The 15,538-nt window shown below is 44.8% G+C and overlaps 1 protein-coding gene across 3 annotated transcripts in view; it reads left to right on the forward strand.

The window, feature by feature from the left end:
- Positions 1 to 15,538, forward strand: part of LOC106590347 (rho GTPase-activating protein 18) — a 45,517-nt gene that overhangs the window by 24,984 nt on the left and 4,995 nt on the right. For all 3 annotated transcript variants that reach the window (XM_014181269.2, XM_014181271.2, XM_014181270.2), the window contains exons 2-11: positions 2,815 to 3,017; positions 3,145 to 3,365; positions 6,645 to 6,729; positions 7,018 to 7,205; positions 7,492 to 7,657; positions 7,898 to 7,989; positions 10,460 to 10,537; positions 11,043 to 11,202; positions 14,300 to 14,382; positions 15,129 to 15,326. In XM_014181269.2, coding sequence (XP_014036744.1) covers positions 2,815 to 3,017; positions 3,145 to 3,365; positions 6,645 to 6,729; positions 7,018 to 7,205; positions 7,492 to 7,657; positions 7,898 to 7,989; positions 10,460 to 10,537; positions 11,043 to 11,202; positions 14,300 to 14,382; positions 15,129 to 15,326 — 1,474 coding nt within the window. The remainder of the gene's footprint in view (positions 1 to 2,814; positions 3,018 to 3,144; positions 3,366 to 6,644; positions 6,730 to 7,017; positions 7,206 to 7,491; positions 7,658 to 7,897; positions 7,990 to 10,459; positions 10,538 to 11,042; positions 11,203 to 14,299; positions 14,383 to 15,128; positions 15,327 to 15,538) is intronic.

Below are 15,538 nucleotides of genomic sequence, written 5' to 3' on the forward strand. Positions count from 1 at the left end.
TCACCATGCACAAAGTCAAGCGTCGGCTGAAGTGGTGTAAAGCTCACCACAATTGGACTCTGGAGCAGTGGAAATGCATTCGCTGGAGTGAAGTATCACACTTCAACATCTGGCAGTCTGACAGACGAATCTGGGTTTGGCAGATGCCAGGAGTACACTACCTGTCCCAATGCATAGTGCCAACTGTGAAGTTTGGTGGAGGACGAATAATGGTCTGAGGCTGTTTTTCATGTTTCAGGCTTAATGCTCCAGCATACAATGACATTCAACGTTTGGGGAAGGCCCTTTCCTGTTTCAGCATGACAATTCCCTAATGCACAAAGCAAGTTCCATACAGAAATGGTTTGTCGAGATCAGTGTGGAAGAACTTGACGGGCCTGCACAGAGCCCTGACCTCAACCCCATCGAACACTTTCAGAATGAATTGGAACTGCGACTACGAGCCAGACCTAATCGCCCAAGATCAGTGCCCGACTTCACTAAAGCTCTTGTGGCTGAATGGAAGCAAGTCCCCGCAGCAATATTCCAACAACTAGTGGAAATCCTTCCCAGAAGAGTGGAGGCTGTTATAACAGCAAAGGGGGGACCAACTCCATATTAATGCCCATGATTTTAGTATGAGATGTTCAACGAGCAGTGTTTGTTATTCCTTGAAATCTCATGTGATAACATCGTGAGTGTGAGGTAGAGGGGCACCCAGGGGAACAAAAGCCCATTAAAACAAAGTTCCTCTCTGAAAGCTCCATCCGGACCCCCAGCATGCACCACTCTAATCAATAATATCCCCCTAAGTGAGGCCAGGGCCAGCTTTCTGGCGCACGCAAACACACGCACACTCACACTCACAATATTTGAGTACAAAACCAGCATGGGTAGTTTTCCCTGAACACTGATGTATTTGTGGCTCTTTGTGTTCTTGCAAACAACATTGTCCATTGTGCAGCAAAGTAGAAAATACAATTTACATATTTTAATGAAATTGGGAAGGTTTTCCATGCTGACTAGAGAGTAGGAAACAACTGAGAGGCCTGGGGAAGTCCCCTTGAACCTCCTCCTCGCCTCCTATTCATGTCCCTCCTCCAGTTGTGGAGGTGGAGATAATAAGTGTGTGTGTGCGTGTGTGTGTGCGCGCGCGTGTGTGTTTGACTGTTTGTCTGTGTGACACTGCCCTCAGTACTCTTCCATAGTCGTTTCCCATCCTATTATTATTTGGACCAGGAACCCCCTATCCCAGCATTGTCCTGGCCCATCAGATCAGACCCCACCAGACAGGGGGCCAGCTATACCGGGTAACAGGGCCGACAGGCCACATCAAGGTGCTGCTCTCCTGACCACTCATAACTCTGCCTATCTGAAATGAAAGGGTCTGTGATGTGACCATGCCCCTCTATAATTAGGGGGTTGTAATGAGAACCAGACAGACCTGCGGGAAAGATATGGCTCTCGGAGTGCGAATGGATTCCATATGATGTACGGGGTTGTTTATGTCAAGGAGTGATCACACGTGTGCACACAGCCTGCATGCTCGTACATGCAGGCACCCTCATTTGTGTTCATACACAGGCTATAGGAACGCCATCCGCAACTTGCATTTCTCCTTTTGATTTTGATATTCATTAAAGTGACTTGTAGCCTAGTGGTTAGAGCATTGGGCCAGTAACTGAAAGGTCGGTGGATCGAATCTCTGAGCTGACAAGGTAAAACATCTGTCGTTATGCCCCTGAACAAGGCAGTTCCTCGGCCGTCATTGTAAATAAGAATTTGTTCAATTAAAAAAAATATAATAATTGATCATTGTGACAAGTGTGCTTTTTAGATGGTCTAGGTCCCACTTTGTTTGGAGTGTATCTTATGAAGGCTTCATAAAGCATTCATACAGGCTTTACAAGCCTGTATGAACTATAATTCATGCGCTAGAAAGATTCATGATGTGGAGTAACTGTGTGACATAATCATACATTTATTTGTTCACATTTATTCATCCTTTATTTAGAGTTGGTTTAACTGTGAAAAAGCGCTGGATAAAAAAATGTATTCACACTTTAATCTATAAAATGTTGTGCACTAATTTGTTTATATTCGTTCTAGTGAGCATTTCTCCTTTGCCAAGATAATCCATCCACCTGGCAGGTGTGGCATGTCAAGAAGCTGATTAAACAGCATGATCATTACACAGGTGCACCTTGTGTTTTTATTTGTCTTTATTATGGATCCCCATTAGCCAAGGCAGCAGCTAATTAAAGCAGTTATACAAGGCAGTGATGGGGACAATAAAAGGCCACTCTAAAATGTGCAGTTTTGTCACACAACATAATGCCACAGATGTCTCAAGTTTTGAGGGAGCGTCCAATTGGCATGCTGACTGCAGGGATGTCCACCAGAGCTCTTGCCAGGGTATTGAATGTTAATTTCTCTACCATAAGCCATCTTTTCAGAAGATTTGGCAGTATGTTCAACCGGCCTCACAACCACAGACCACGTGTAACCACGCCAGCCCAGAATCTCCACATCCGGCTTCTTCACCTGCGATATAATCTGAGACCAGACACCCAGACAGCTGATGATACTGAGGAGTATTTCTGTCTGCAATAAAGCCCTTTCACATGACTGCGCACCTGCCCAGTCATGTGAAATCCAAAGATTAGGGCCTAATGAATTTATTTCAATTGACTGATTTCCTTATATGAACTATAACTCAGTAAAATCATTGAAATTGTTGTATGTTACGTTTTATATTTTTGTTCCGTATAAATGGGTCACCAATACCAGCCTATTGACTAACTGACCTCCCCCTCTTCTCCTTCCCCACCCCAGGAAGGTGCAGTACCAGGAGATAGGCCTACTAGGCAGGATGAGTTCCAGGGGGGCCAGACTCTCTTCTCCCTCCAGCTCGCTGGAGCGTCCAGCGTCACAGGACTCACAGGACTCCATGGAGGACTACTGGAGCGAGGTGAAAAACATCGAGGAGGATGGCGAGCGGGCCCACGAGGACCTGCTGGAGAGGGGCAGCATGGATGGTCTGTACCAACCAGGGTTGTATTCATTCGGGCATGCAACAGAAAAACCATAGAGATGGTTACAAATGTAGATTCTGATCAATACTATATACTGATTTGTCTAAATTATTCTTCCTCCACATTCCAGAGGCCGAGCTTGAGGAGGCGTGGCTGCAGGAGGCGGGTCTGTCCACATTGGTGTCGGGGGAGTTGGGGGAGGGTCCTGCAGAGGCGCTGCTCTCCACGCTGACGCGCTCGCAGGCAGCCATGGTGAAGAAGCGTGTGGACAACTACACCCTGACCATGAGGAAGAGGAACAAGCAACCGGCCAGACACGTCCAAGACGTCTTCTCCACGCCAGATACATTGGTGGGTGCTTTGGGTTACGGCAAGGGTGCTTTGAGTTAAGCACTCAGCAGTTGTGTTTATGGAGTTAGTCTATATATTTTCGATTTGAAATCCTAACAGAAAACATGTTGACATGAAGTCTGTCTTATGTCTGGCCCTTGGTGCTCCTATGGCCTAAATTCAATTAGATATAGAAACTAATCTCACTTGTGGTACTGATCCTCTGGCAGAGCCAGATAAGCCTCTGTAACCTCAGTACGTATCCAAATCCTGTGTGTTAGGGATGGGGGTCGGGGCCACAAAAAATTCTGATCTCATCATGAGGGGCCGCAGTTGCTCGCGGGTCAGCGTACCCACAATTTCTTTTTTTTTTAGCTGACTTGGCTAATTGACTGACTATCAGTAGCTAGGTTTCCGTCCAATTTGCGACAGATTTTCATGTGAACATTTAAGAATCTGCGTAAAACAATATGCACATTTTCCACCAGAGATGTTTCCATCAAACTGACTTTTTGTGGACAAAAGGCTTTACGTGATGACGTAGTACACATAGAAATAACTGAGGCCTAATGCAAGTTAAAAGGGTTTCCATTGTATTTTCAACTCAACTGATGGTTTTGCCACAAAAACTGTTGCGTTATACAGTATAAAAAACGTTCCCACTTGAGCACACAGCCATGTAAAATCCATATACAAACATTGGCAGTAGGATGGCCTTACTGAAGAGCTCAGTGACTTTCAACGTGACACGTCATAGGATACCACCTTTCCAACAAGTCAGTTCGTCAAACTTCTGCCCTGCTAGAGCTGCCCTGGTCAACTGTAAGTGCTGTTATTGTGAAGTGGAAACATCTAAGAGCAACATCGGCTCAGCCGTGAAGTGCTAGGCCACACAAGCTCACAGAACGGGACCACCGAGAGCTGTATCGCGTAGCGTGTAAAAATCGCCTGTCCTCGGTTGCAACACTCACTACCGAGTTCCAAACGGTCTCTGGAAGCAACGTCTGCACAATAACTGTTCGTCGGGAGCTTCATGTATTACGCTTCACCATCTGGCAGTCCGACTGACGAATCTGGGTTTGGCGGATGCCAGGAGAACGCTACCTGCCCGAATGCATAGTGCCAACTGTAAAGTTTAGTGGAGGAAGAATAATGGTCTGGGGCTGTTCTTCATGGTTTGGGCTAGGCCCCTTAGTTCCATTGAGGGGAAATCTTAACGCTACAGCATAAAATGAAATGGTTTCTCGAGATCGTTGTGGAAGAACTTAACTAGCCTCCACAATCACCCAACCTCAACCCAATTGAGATGGTTTGGGATGATTTGGACTGCAGAGTGAAGGAAAAGCAGCCAACAAGTGCTCAGCATATGTGGGAACTCCTTCAAGACTGTTGGAAAAGCATTCCAGGTGAAGCTGGTTGAGAGAATGCCAAGAGTGTGTAAAGCTGTCATCAAGGCAAAGGCTGGCTACTGTAAACACTTTTTTGGTTACTACATGATTCCATATGTGTTTTTTCATAGTTTTGATGTCTTCACTATTATTCTACAATGTAGAAAATAGTAAAAATAAAGAAAAAGCCCTGAATGAGTAGGTGTGTCCAAACTTTTGACTGGTACTGTATATCATTTTATTTGGGGGGGATGGATCCAAGGGCCTTCAAAAGGGGCCACCAGTTGCCCAGTTGGCTTAGAGTAAGGAGACGTGCTTCAGTAGACGTGCTTCAAACACTCAGGTGTGTTACCAACCAGTACTTAAACACCAACCCAGTTGGTTTGGGCCAGAACCATTATAGGCATATACTGTATACGTGACTCTGGCACGGCCATTGTCAGATGAGATGGGGTGGATGTTCTCCTCATGCTTGCCCAACCCTATAAAGCAGCTCTCAGCAGATAGCTGCCTCTTTCTGGGAAATAGAACTGGACCCCTGACTGACTGACTGTTAGCTGTAATCTGGATGAGCAACAGGCAAGAGAAGAGCGACGGGGAAGTCCCATACTGTTTTCAGATGGAAGTGTACTGCACGCACTGCTTAGATCCAAGGACGTCAAATAGCATAGCAGCATTGTAATATGTTCTGTAGAAGCGTTGGTGGTATACCAGGTAGCAATCCCACAGAGTTGTCATGGGAATTTGGAACAAATATGCAGACTCCACCCTGAGTAGCTAGCTAGCTGCTATGGCTATTAAAGGCTGTTGTGTGGCTATGAAGTCTTGATCGAGATTAAGATATTTACAGCATGAATGAATGGGGAGGGGTGATACGACTAATAAAGCGCCCACGCCAAAGAGTGCCAGAAGTCCCCCCCTGTCAGCACTGCTGTGTGGCGGTGGCAGTAGTCTCTAGGGTGAGTCACAGATCTGGCAGGGGGCACAGGATCATAGTCATACACACCCCTCAGTTCCAGCTAGGATGGCAGCTGATTCCAGGACACAGAGAAAGCCTTCACCCTACTCCAGCTAGAATACTGTCTTACTGGCAGGCTTCACAGACCACTGTTGATATATATTTTTTTGTATGATTAAGGAAATGGATTTAGGCCCCAAGGACATGGAGTCTGGATCCATTAACTGGCCATTCAGTCTAAATGAGGATGGATTAAAGACCATGGCCAGTTATGTCGAAATCTGATAGTGGAAGATGGTGGTGTCTCTTTTTGTGTTTGGTTGGTGGAGTGTAATATTACAGCTAATGTAGTTATTTTAATTGCTTACCATTTGAATTCATACGTAATGTATTTAGGCAAATGTTAGTATTTTGGTGACTATGAACTCAAGCTCTTTCTCAGACCTGTGAAATGCAATTTTATGTACATGAAACAGTATAAAGGCAACATTTCTATATCCTAGTGCTGCTGACTGGGGTTTGGTCCATGCTCTTTTCGCTGACTAGGAGGTGTACAACAAAACAAAACAGCTGGCTCTGTTGAACATTCCATTGATACCCACTCTCCTCTCTCCCCATGTCAGCAAATGTACTGCAGAGCCATATGGTAGTAAGTGCATTGGAACGAAACAGCCATATCCCTCATCGCTGTTCACACATCTGATACTGTGACTGATGAGATGATCAGCTGAACACAACGATAGTGTTAATTCACTTCACTGCAACGCCTGGGATCGTTTAGAAGAAAATTGACTTATTTCACCATAGTCAAATGCTAAAGCAGGATTCATATTTTCATGCGTCCCACTTCAAAAAGCGAATGTTTAGTTGTTGATAATCCTTACTTTGTGAAACAAACTCCACACACACCAAATGAGCATAAATGATGATCATGTATGTCCCCTATCCTTTTAGTTGGTTGATCCCATACTGCCAGTGTCCCCCAAGTCACCCAATGGACACATGCCTTCCAGATGCATCCACCGGACGTCTTCAAGAGGTGAATCTATAGTCTCTCAATATGTTACCACCATTTAATGTCCCCTATTAGTTTGGTTAGATTTGGTCGGCTGACGCAACCGACTGTGAGGCTACCACTCCAGTGGGTTGAATCAATGTTGTTTCCATGCTATTTCAACCTAATTCTGTCAACGTGATTGGAAAACTCATTGGACTGTGACCAAGTCGTCAACATAGATCATTTCCATCTGGTTGGTTGGACTGATGTCTTTGCATAGGGGAATATGCTGGTGATGTGCCCGTCATTCTGACTGTATGTGTGTTCCAGTGCGGCCTGCTTTTCCCAGTTTCTCCCCGGTGGAGAGACGTGTTTCAGAGTGCCCTCCCCCTCAGGAGACCTCTGACACCCTGTCTTTCCAAGTGCCTTACTCCGAGGGCGTCACTGCCCACCGCAGGGGCCGCCAGGGGGACTGCCAGGACTGCCAACGCATCCGCAGAGATGACCCCGACCTGCCTGTGAGTCTCACCTCTGACCTTTTGGAACTCCAAAAGGCGTTTAAAAACAAGTGAATGCAGTAGAAAATGAGAGAGCGACAGACATATGGAAGGGATGGTGCAGGACAGAAAGTGGCAGAGCGGGGATTTGAACCCCAGCTGTAGGTGCCTGTGTGTGGTCTGGTCTGGAGTCAGCCGTGTTAATCAATAGGCCAACCTCTGACAACCTGTTTGAATATATCAAATGTGTTGATGATCGAGACTGTTTCTTTTGAATGACCATGGTCTTGTCTTCTGTCTTGTATAGACATTTCAGCTGCCTAGGCCTAAACTAGGCCTCACCCACATCCAAGATCTGTCTTGTGAGGACATGAAGAAGATCGGCTACATCTCTCTGATTGAACTGACCACGTTCTACGACTGCCTGGGCATTGAGCTCAAACGCAACCGAGCAGCACGCAGCAAGGCTAGAGGTGGGTGGTTAACTGGGTCATGTTCATGAGGCAACAAACGAAAGAAACCCCACATAAACAGAGCGGGACTGTTTATGTGGAAAACTGTAAAATAAAACATTTTGTTTTATGTTGCAAGATGTTTTAAGACATTTTCAGTTGCGTGCTCTAATGAACACAACCCTGGTGTTTCACATCCCATTTTTACATAGACAACAGTCATTGTGGTTTTGAACTCTCTTTTTTCCCTCCCCTCCACAGAAAGTGGTATATTTGGAGTTCCCCTGACCACTCTACTGGAGAATGACCAGAAGAAATGCCCCGGGTCCAAGGTTCCTCTCGTCTTCAGAAAGGTACTGTACCTGTTTGGTTCTATTTGTATTGGTAAAGCCCCCCTTACTTCTCTCCCCTCTGGTTATAGTAATACAGTTATAGAAATTATACTGGGGGGAAATCACTGCTTATTCCCCAATGGAAAATTATATGGGGTTATTGTGCGTTGCCAGTTCTCCTATACTTCTATGGGTCAGTTAAACTCTCCCTATATCTCTCTCTCCCTCGTTTCCTTTCTCTCTTTTGTCTCTCTTTTTGTGTGTCTCTCTCTCTCTCTCTCTCCCTCTGTCTCTGCTCCCCAACTCCCTCCTTCTCTCAGAGCTACTCACACCTAGAGCTGGGCGATATTTACAAAAATTCATATCGTTATAAATTGACTGAATTATTACAATAATAATAAATTGAACAATACGTTTATAACATTCATGTGCACTGTTGTTTTTTTTTATATTACCCTTAAAACTTCTACTAATACTTTGAATGTTGTACCTATCAATTTTCCTATTAACAATCAGCCATATTAGAAACTTATTTCATTTAAAACTTCACATTTCTCTAGTAGGGCCCAATAGGTTTTTTTATCGTAATGAACGATATCAGAAAATGTCCACAATAAGTGGTCGGTTTTGTCATGTCGATATACATTTTTGGTTTATCCTCCCAGCTCTACTCTCCCCCTCTAACCCATACTATCCTGACCCTCGACCCTTCCATCATGCTTGTCCTACTGAAGCAACCCTTTCCCAGGACCCCTCACATCACTCCCTGACTCCTCCTCCTCAGCTGGCCATTACTGTTTTGTGTTAACGTAATATGTGTCAGGGGATGCCCACACACGGACCGCTCCCTCCAAGGACCTATCGCCTCTCCTGTTATTTTCATTTGTGTTGTCATGTCAGCTAGGGATGGATGTTTAGTTATTGTCCATTTCTATCATAGAATATGTTATCTCTGATATTTTACAAATATGTCTGGGATGGTATATGCAGTGCCTTCAGAAAGTATTCACACCCCTTGACTTTTTCCACATTTTGTTGTGTTACAGCCTGAATTTACAATTGATTAAGTTGAGATTGTCACTGGCCTACACACAATGCCTACACACAATTCGGGCGGCAGGGTAGCCTAGTGGTTAGAGCGTTGGGCTAGTAACTGAAAGGTTGCAAGTTCAAATCCCCGAGCTGACAAGGTACAAATCTGTCGTTCTGCCCCCACTGTTCCTAGACCGTCATTGAAAATAAGAATTTCTTCTTAACTGACTTTCCTAGTTAAATAAAAAGGGGAAAAAAATGCCCCATAATGTCAAAGTGGAATTAGGTTTTTAGAAATGTTTACAAATTAATAAGAAATGAAAAGCTGAAATGTCTTAGCTGTAATAGAATCTGTTATTATAGCTATTATAGCTCATATATGTTAGAAATATATCTGGGACTGTATATAAGGAGCTGTACTGAAAATAACATCTGACTGTGTAGAGTCCCAGCAGCTGCCAGCCAGTGGCACGGACCTAACCTTGGCATAGCTGAGCGTTAAGGCACAAATAACCCTGTTACCAGCAGTCAAATTCCAGTCTACGCAGAATTTACCTAAAATAAGTCACATTGACTGTCTAGACTGACTACAATTACAGACCACGTATAGTAAATGACTAGAGGATTGGGTATCAAGGTGATGTTTTATGGATTTGGTAGATAAGTGGCTCCTGAAAGGGAATTATAGGACTTTTCTTTGAAGCAATTGTTCACTGCTATATCAGTTTTGGTTTATCTTTTGCACACCTGGAAAGTGGTTTCTGGAAACCATTGCTTCAGAATGCAGATTTTGTGTGGTCTAGTAAACAGATAGTTAGCCTTTGGGATCCAAAGCTTGTCATAAAATACAATTGTATTTTCTCTCATATCTGTCATATTGCACTTGCAAAGATCCCTAAGCCCTCCTAAACAAAAATGATCAAGTGTTCGTACCACACAGTTTACTGTTGAGAGAAGTTACGGAGTGCACCTTTTTTAAGGGAAATATTTTATCAGTCGTCACAAAGGGGCGGGAAACAGGAGGGTTGTGTCTTTTGGAGTGGACCAGGTGTGTGAGAGATGGTGGATCTGACAGCGTTTACCTCAGGTCGCTGGCATCTTTCTGTAGAGACGAGATGACTGAAGTCCCCAATCCAGGTGTGAGTCATGTTCAATAGCACAAAACAAGTTTGGCGATGGAGAACAAACATCAAAGGCCAGCGACCGAATCTGTGTCCGCTTTTATCTCTAGTTGTAAATATGAATTGAATGCTGTTTTGTTAGTGGTTTGAAGACCTCCCTGTAAAAAAAAAAGTTTGCACAAAAATGACTTCCCTGTCTGGTGAAAACCAGGAAGAGGAAACGAATGCAGTCAGATTTGGTTGATTTTGTTTACAGGTGAGAGTCGAGTTCACATAGAAATGTCCCTCTTGGTTTGTTAAATTTGTTGTTTGCAAAATGTGTATGCTTGTGTTTGCAGCTCTTGTCCAAGCTGGAGCAGACAGGACTACAAACAGAGGGGATTCTCAGAGTACCAGGGTCTGCATCCAGAGTAAAGGTAAGCCCCTCAGATACACACACCCCCTCTCCCTTTTCCACCGATGAAACCGGAGCTTTTCATACTTTAGCTGTCAATCACCAATCATAGAGCTATCATGTTCTGTGTAACTAGCCTATGTCTACCATTGTAAAAACATTTCAGTGAAGGGAAAGATATGTTTGTTCTTTGATTTAGTGCTGTACTTGACCCCATCTTATATTATCCTACTGGATACCCTCCTTTCATCATTAGGACAAGCAGACTGAAGACGGGATGTACCCCCCCCACTCCCCTCCATTTTGATTTGTTAGGTACCATGGCAGGTCACCCCCCTACACACACATGAGATCTCAACTAGAGGAAGCATGTGGGTATTAGGTTCCCCAAACACACATGGTGATGGTTAGGGATGTGGTTTGTTTTTATGGAGGGGTCAAAGGTGACCGTGGAGTTGAGATTAACCACAGGAGGAGCCATTGTGGAGATAATGTGTATATTCTTGTTTTGCTGTTGGTATTTGCAGCATCTGCGCCAGGAGCTGGAGCAGAAGTTCTATGAGGAACGGTTTGACTGGGAGCAGGTGAGGCACAATGACGCAGCGGGCCTGTTGAAGATGTTCATCAGAGAGCTGCCTTATCCTCTGCTCACTCTCCAGCACTTACCGGCCTTCGCCGCTGCACAGAGTGAGTGCACACAAATGTAGGCCTGTACACTTACCATTTAAGTGTATGAATAATACAGTGCATTTGGAAAGTATTCAGACCCCTTGACTTTTTCCACATTTTGTTACATTACAGCTTTATTCTAAAATTGATTAAATAGTTTTTTGTCCTCTTCAATCTACACACAATACCCAGTAATGACAAAGCAAAAACAGGTTTTTAGAAGTGTTAGCAAATGAATATAATTTTTTGTTGTTGATATATCACATTTACATAGTACTTTGTTGAAGCACCTTTGGCAGCGATTACAGCCTCAAGTCTTCTTGGGTATGATGCTACCAACTTCGCACACCTGTATTTAGGGTGTTTCTCCCCTTCTTCTCTGCACATCCTCTCAAGGTCTGTCAGGTTGGATGGGGAGTGTCGCTGCACAGCTATTTTTAGGTCTCTCCAGAGATGTTTGAACGGGTTCAAGTCCGGGCTCTGGCTGGGCCACTCAAGAACATTCAGAGACTTGTCCCGAAGCCACTCCTGCGTAGTCTTGGCTGTGTGCTTAGGGTTGTTGTACTGTTGGAAGGTGAACCTTTGCCCCAGTCTGAGTTCCTGAGTGCTCTGGAGCAGGTTTTCATCAAGGATCTCTCTGTACTTTGCTCCGTTCATCTTTCCCTTGATCCTGACTAGTCTCCCAATCCCTGCCGCTGAAAAACATCCCCACAGCATGATGCTGCCACCACCATGCTTCACTGTAGGGATGGTGCCAGGTTTCCTCCAGACGTGACGTTGGCATTCAGGCCAAAGAGTTCAATCTTGGTTTCATCAGACAAGATAATCTTGTTTCTCATGGTCAGAGTTTTTAGGTGCCTTTTGGCAAACTCCAAGCGGGCTGTCATGTGCCTTTTACTGAGGAGTGGCTTCCATCTGGCCACTCTACCATAAAGGCCTGATTGGTAGAGTGCTGCAGAGAAGGTTGGACTTCTGGAAGGTTCTCCCATCTCCACAGAGAAACTCTGAAGCTCTGTCAAAGTGACCATCAGGTTCTTGGTCACCTCCCTGACCAAGGCCCTTCTCCCCCGATTGCTCAGTTTGGCCGGGCAGCCAGCTCTAGGAAGAGTCTTGGTGGTTCCAAACTTCTTCCATCTAAGAATGATGGAGGCCACTGTGTTCTTGGGGACCTTCAATGCTGCAGAAATGTTTTGGTACCCTTCCCCAGATCTGTGCCTCGACACAATCCTGTCTTGGACCTCTACAGACGATTTCTTTGACCTAATGTCTTGGTTTTTCTGGGACCTTATATAGACAGGTGTGTGCCTTTCCAAATCATGTCCAATCAATTGAATTTACCACAGGTGGACTCCAATCAAATTGTAGAAACATCTCAAGGATGATGAATGGAAACAGGATGCACCTGAGCTCAATTTTGAGTATCATAGTAAAGGGTCTTAATACTTATGGAAATAAGGTATTTATGTTTTGGATTTTAATACATTAGCAAACATTTCTAAAAACCTGTTTTTGCTTTGTCATTATGAGGTATTGTGTGTAGATTGATGAGAAACATGTTTTATTTCATCCATTTTAGAATAAGGCTATAACGTAACAAAATGTGGAAAATGCAAAGGGGTCCGAATACTTTCTGAATGCACTGTACATATACTAAAATAGTTCACTGACACCCTTATCTCTACTGCCCTGTAAGCAGATACTAATTATTCAGTCCTTCGTACTATATATCACCATGGTTAGTATTGTTGACAGCACATGTAAAATACACTACATGACCAAAAATATGTGGACACCTACTCGTCGAACGTTCCAAAATCATGGGCATTAATATGGATTTGGTCCCGCCTTTGCTGCTATAACAGCCTCCACTCTTCTGGGAAGTCTTTCCACTAGATGTTGGAACATTGCTGCGGGGACTTGCTTCCATTCAGCTACAAGAGCATTAGTGAGGTCAGGCACTGATGTTGGGCGATTAGGCCTGGCTCGCAGTCGGCGTTCCAATTCATCCCAAAGGTGTCCGATGGGGTTGAGGTCAGGGCTCTGTGCAGGCCAGTCAAGTTCTTCCACACTCATCTCGACAAACCATTTCTGTATGGACCTCGCTTTGAAACTAAAGGGCATTGTCATGCTGAAACAGGAAAGGGCCTTCCCCAAACTGTTGCCATAAAGTTGGAATTACAGAACTGTCTAGAATGTTATTGTATGCTGTAGCATTAAGATTTCCCTTCACTGGAACTAAGGGACCTAGCCCGAACAGTCCTAGACCATTATTCCTTCTCCACCAAACTTTACAGTTGGCACTATGCATTCGGGCAGGTAGCGTTCTACTGGCATCCGCCAAACCCATATTCGTCTGTCGGACTGTCAGATGGTGAAGCGTGATTCATCACTCCAGAGAGCTGGTTTCCACTGCTCCAGAGTCCAATGGCGGTGAGCTTTACACCACTCCAGCTGACGCTTGGCATTGCGCATGGGGATCTTAGGCTTGTGTGTGGCTGCTTGACCATGGAAACCTATTTCATGAAGCTCCCATCGAATAATGATTGTGCTGACGTTGCTTCCAGAGGCAGTTTGGAACTCTGTAGTGAGTGTTGCAAGCGAGGACAGACAATTTTTACACTCTTCAGCACTTGCCGGTCCTATTCTGTGAGCTTGTGTTGCTTACTACTTCGCAGATGAGCCGCTGTTGCTTCTAGATGTTTCCACTTCACAATAACAGCACTTACATTTGACAGGGGCAGCTCTAACAGGGCAGAAATTTGACAAACTGACTTGGAAAGGTGGCATCCTATGATGCTGCCACGTTGAAAGTCACTGAGCTCTTCCGTAAGGAAGTTCTACTGCCAGTGTTTGTCTATGTAGATTGCATGGCTGTGTGCTGGATTTTATACACCTGTCAGCAACGGGTGTGGCTGAAATAGCCAAATCCACTAATTTGAAGGGGTGTCCATATACTTTTGTATATTTGTTGCTAGTCATTTATGATTAATTTCCATTTTGTCTCTTAAATGTACTCTTAACGAGGTCAATAACAGTCAACAACACTTCCACCAGTTGGTAAGGTGTGTGTGTTTGCAGAGATATCAGTGTATTTTTCCCCTCTGTCCCTCCTCAGGTGTCTCCTCTCCCAGACACCAGATCCAGGCCCTGCACCTCCTCATCATGCTGCTCCCTGAGCCCAACAGAGACACACTCAAGGTGAGCATGATCTTTGATTAATGACCCTAAAGATCAGGGTTCACATCCTTTGTAGCTATCCCAAGACTCATGATCATGGACTGAGAGACTACACTTTCAACTGTGACCTCACAACCCTACACACAAGCACACACCTATCCCACATATCCAGTCCTAAAATAGCTCAAATAAGTACAGGGGCTAAGAGTTTATTTTCAACTGGGCAACTGTGTCCAACTATGCATTCCTATGACTCATAAGCCAATAGTCACAACCATGAGTGACTAACATTCCATTCTAAGGAGAGGTTGTCTTCGTAACATGTAAACGACCATGAAGTGTTGCTCAAGCCTCAGTCAAGGCAGTCAGTGATGACTTAACTTGGCACACTTGAAGTGAACTTGAAGAGCAACAGCCATGTTTAAGTATCGTCCCATGAATGGGTTATTGTATAAAGTTTAGATAAGAGGTTTTTGAAGGTGTGAAGGGAAAACGGGTGACAACCCACTGACGTCTTCTCTTCCTGAGTGGACAGTATATAAAATGACGTGTGTAGGATAAGATATGAGAATGTGTTTCAGTGTGGGCACATTTTGGATCAGTAGGCCACAGTTACCCAGTGATTGTGCCAGTGCAAAGGTTGAACCTGTTTTCTTGAAGGAATAAGTCCGAAGGACACACACACACACACACACACACACACACACACACACACACACACACACACACATACAAAGACCCAGTCTAACCCCACTGTGCCCCTCCAGGCCCTGCTGGAGTTCCTGAGGAAGGTGGTAGCCTATGAAGAGAAGAACAGGATGAGTCTGTGGAACGTGTCCATGATCGTGGCTCCCAACCTCTTCACCTACCGGGGCAAGAACGCCAAGCAGGAGGAGATGCAGGGGGCAGCCGGGGCGGCCCACCTCGTACGGCTACTCATCACATACCAAGAACTGCTCTGGACCGTGAGTTTGCAACACACGCGTACACATGTTCCTTGAACACATAGAGATGGGATACGTTCACACACACACACACACACACACACACACACACACACACACACACACACACACACACACACGACACATTCACTACCCCCAAACATATCTCATCAACAGTCATCTGGCCTCATCAGGACAGACCAGGGTGTTATTCAACTACAGTAGGACTGCAA

The sequence above is a fragment of the Salmo salar genome, chromosome ssa29, assembly GCF_905237065.1.
Source record: "Salmo salar chromosome ssa29, Ssal_v3.1, whole genome shotgun sequence".
NCBI lineage: Eukaryota > Metazoa > Chordata > Actinopteri > Salmoniformes > Salmonidae > Salmo > Salmo salar.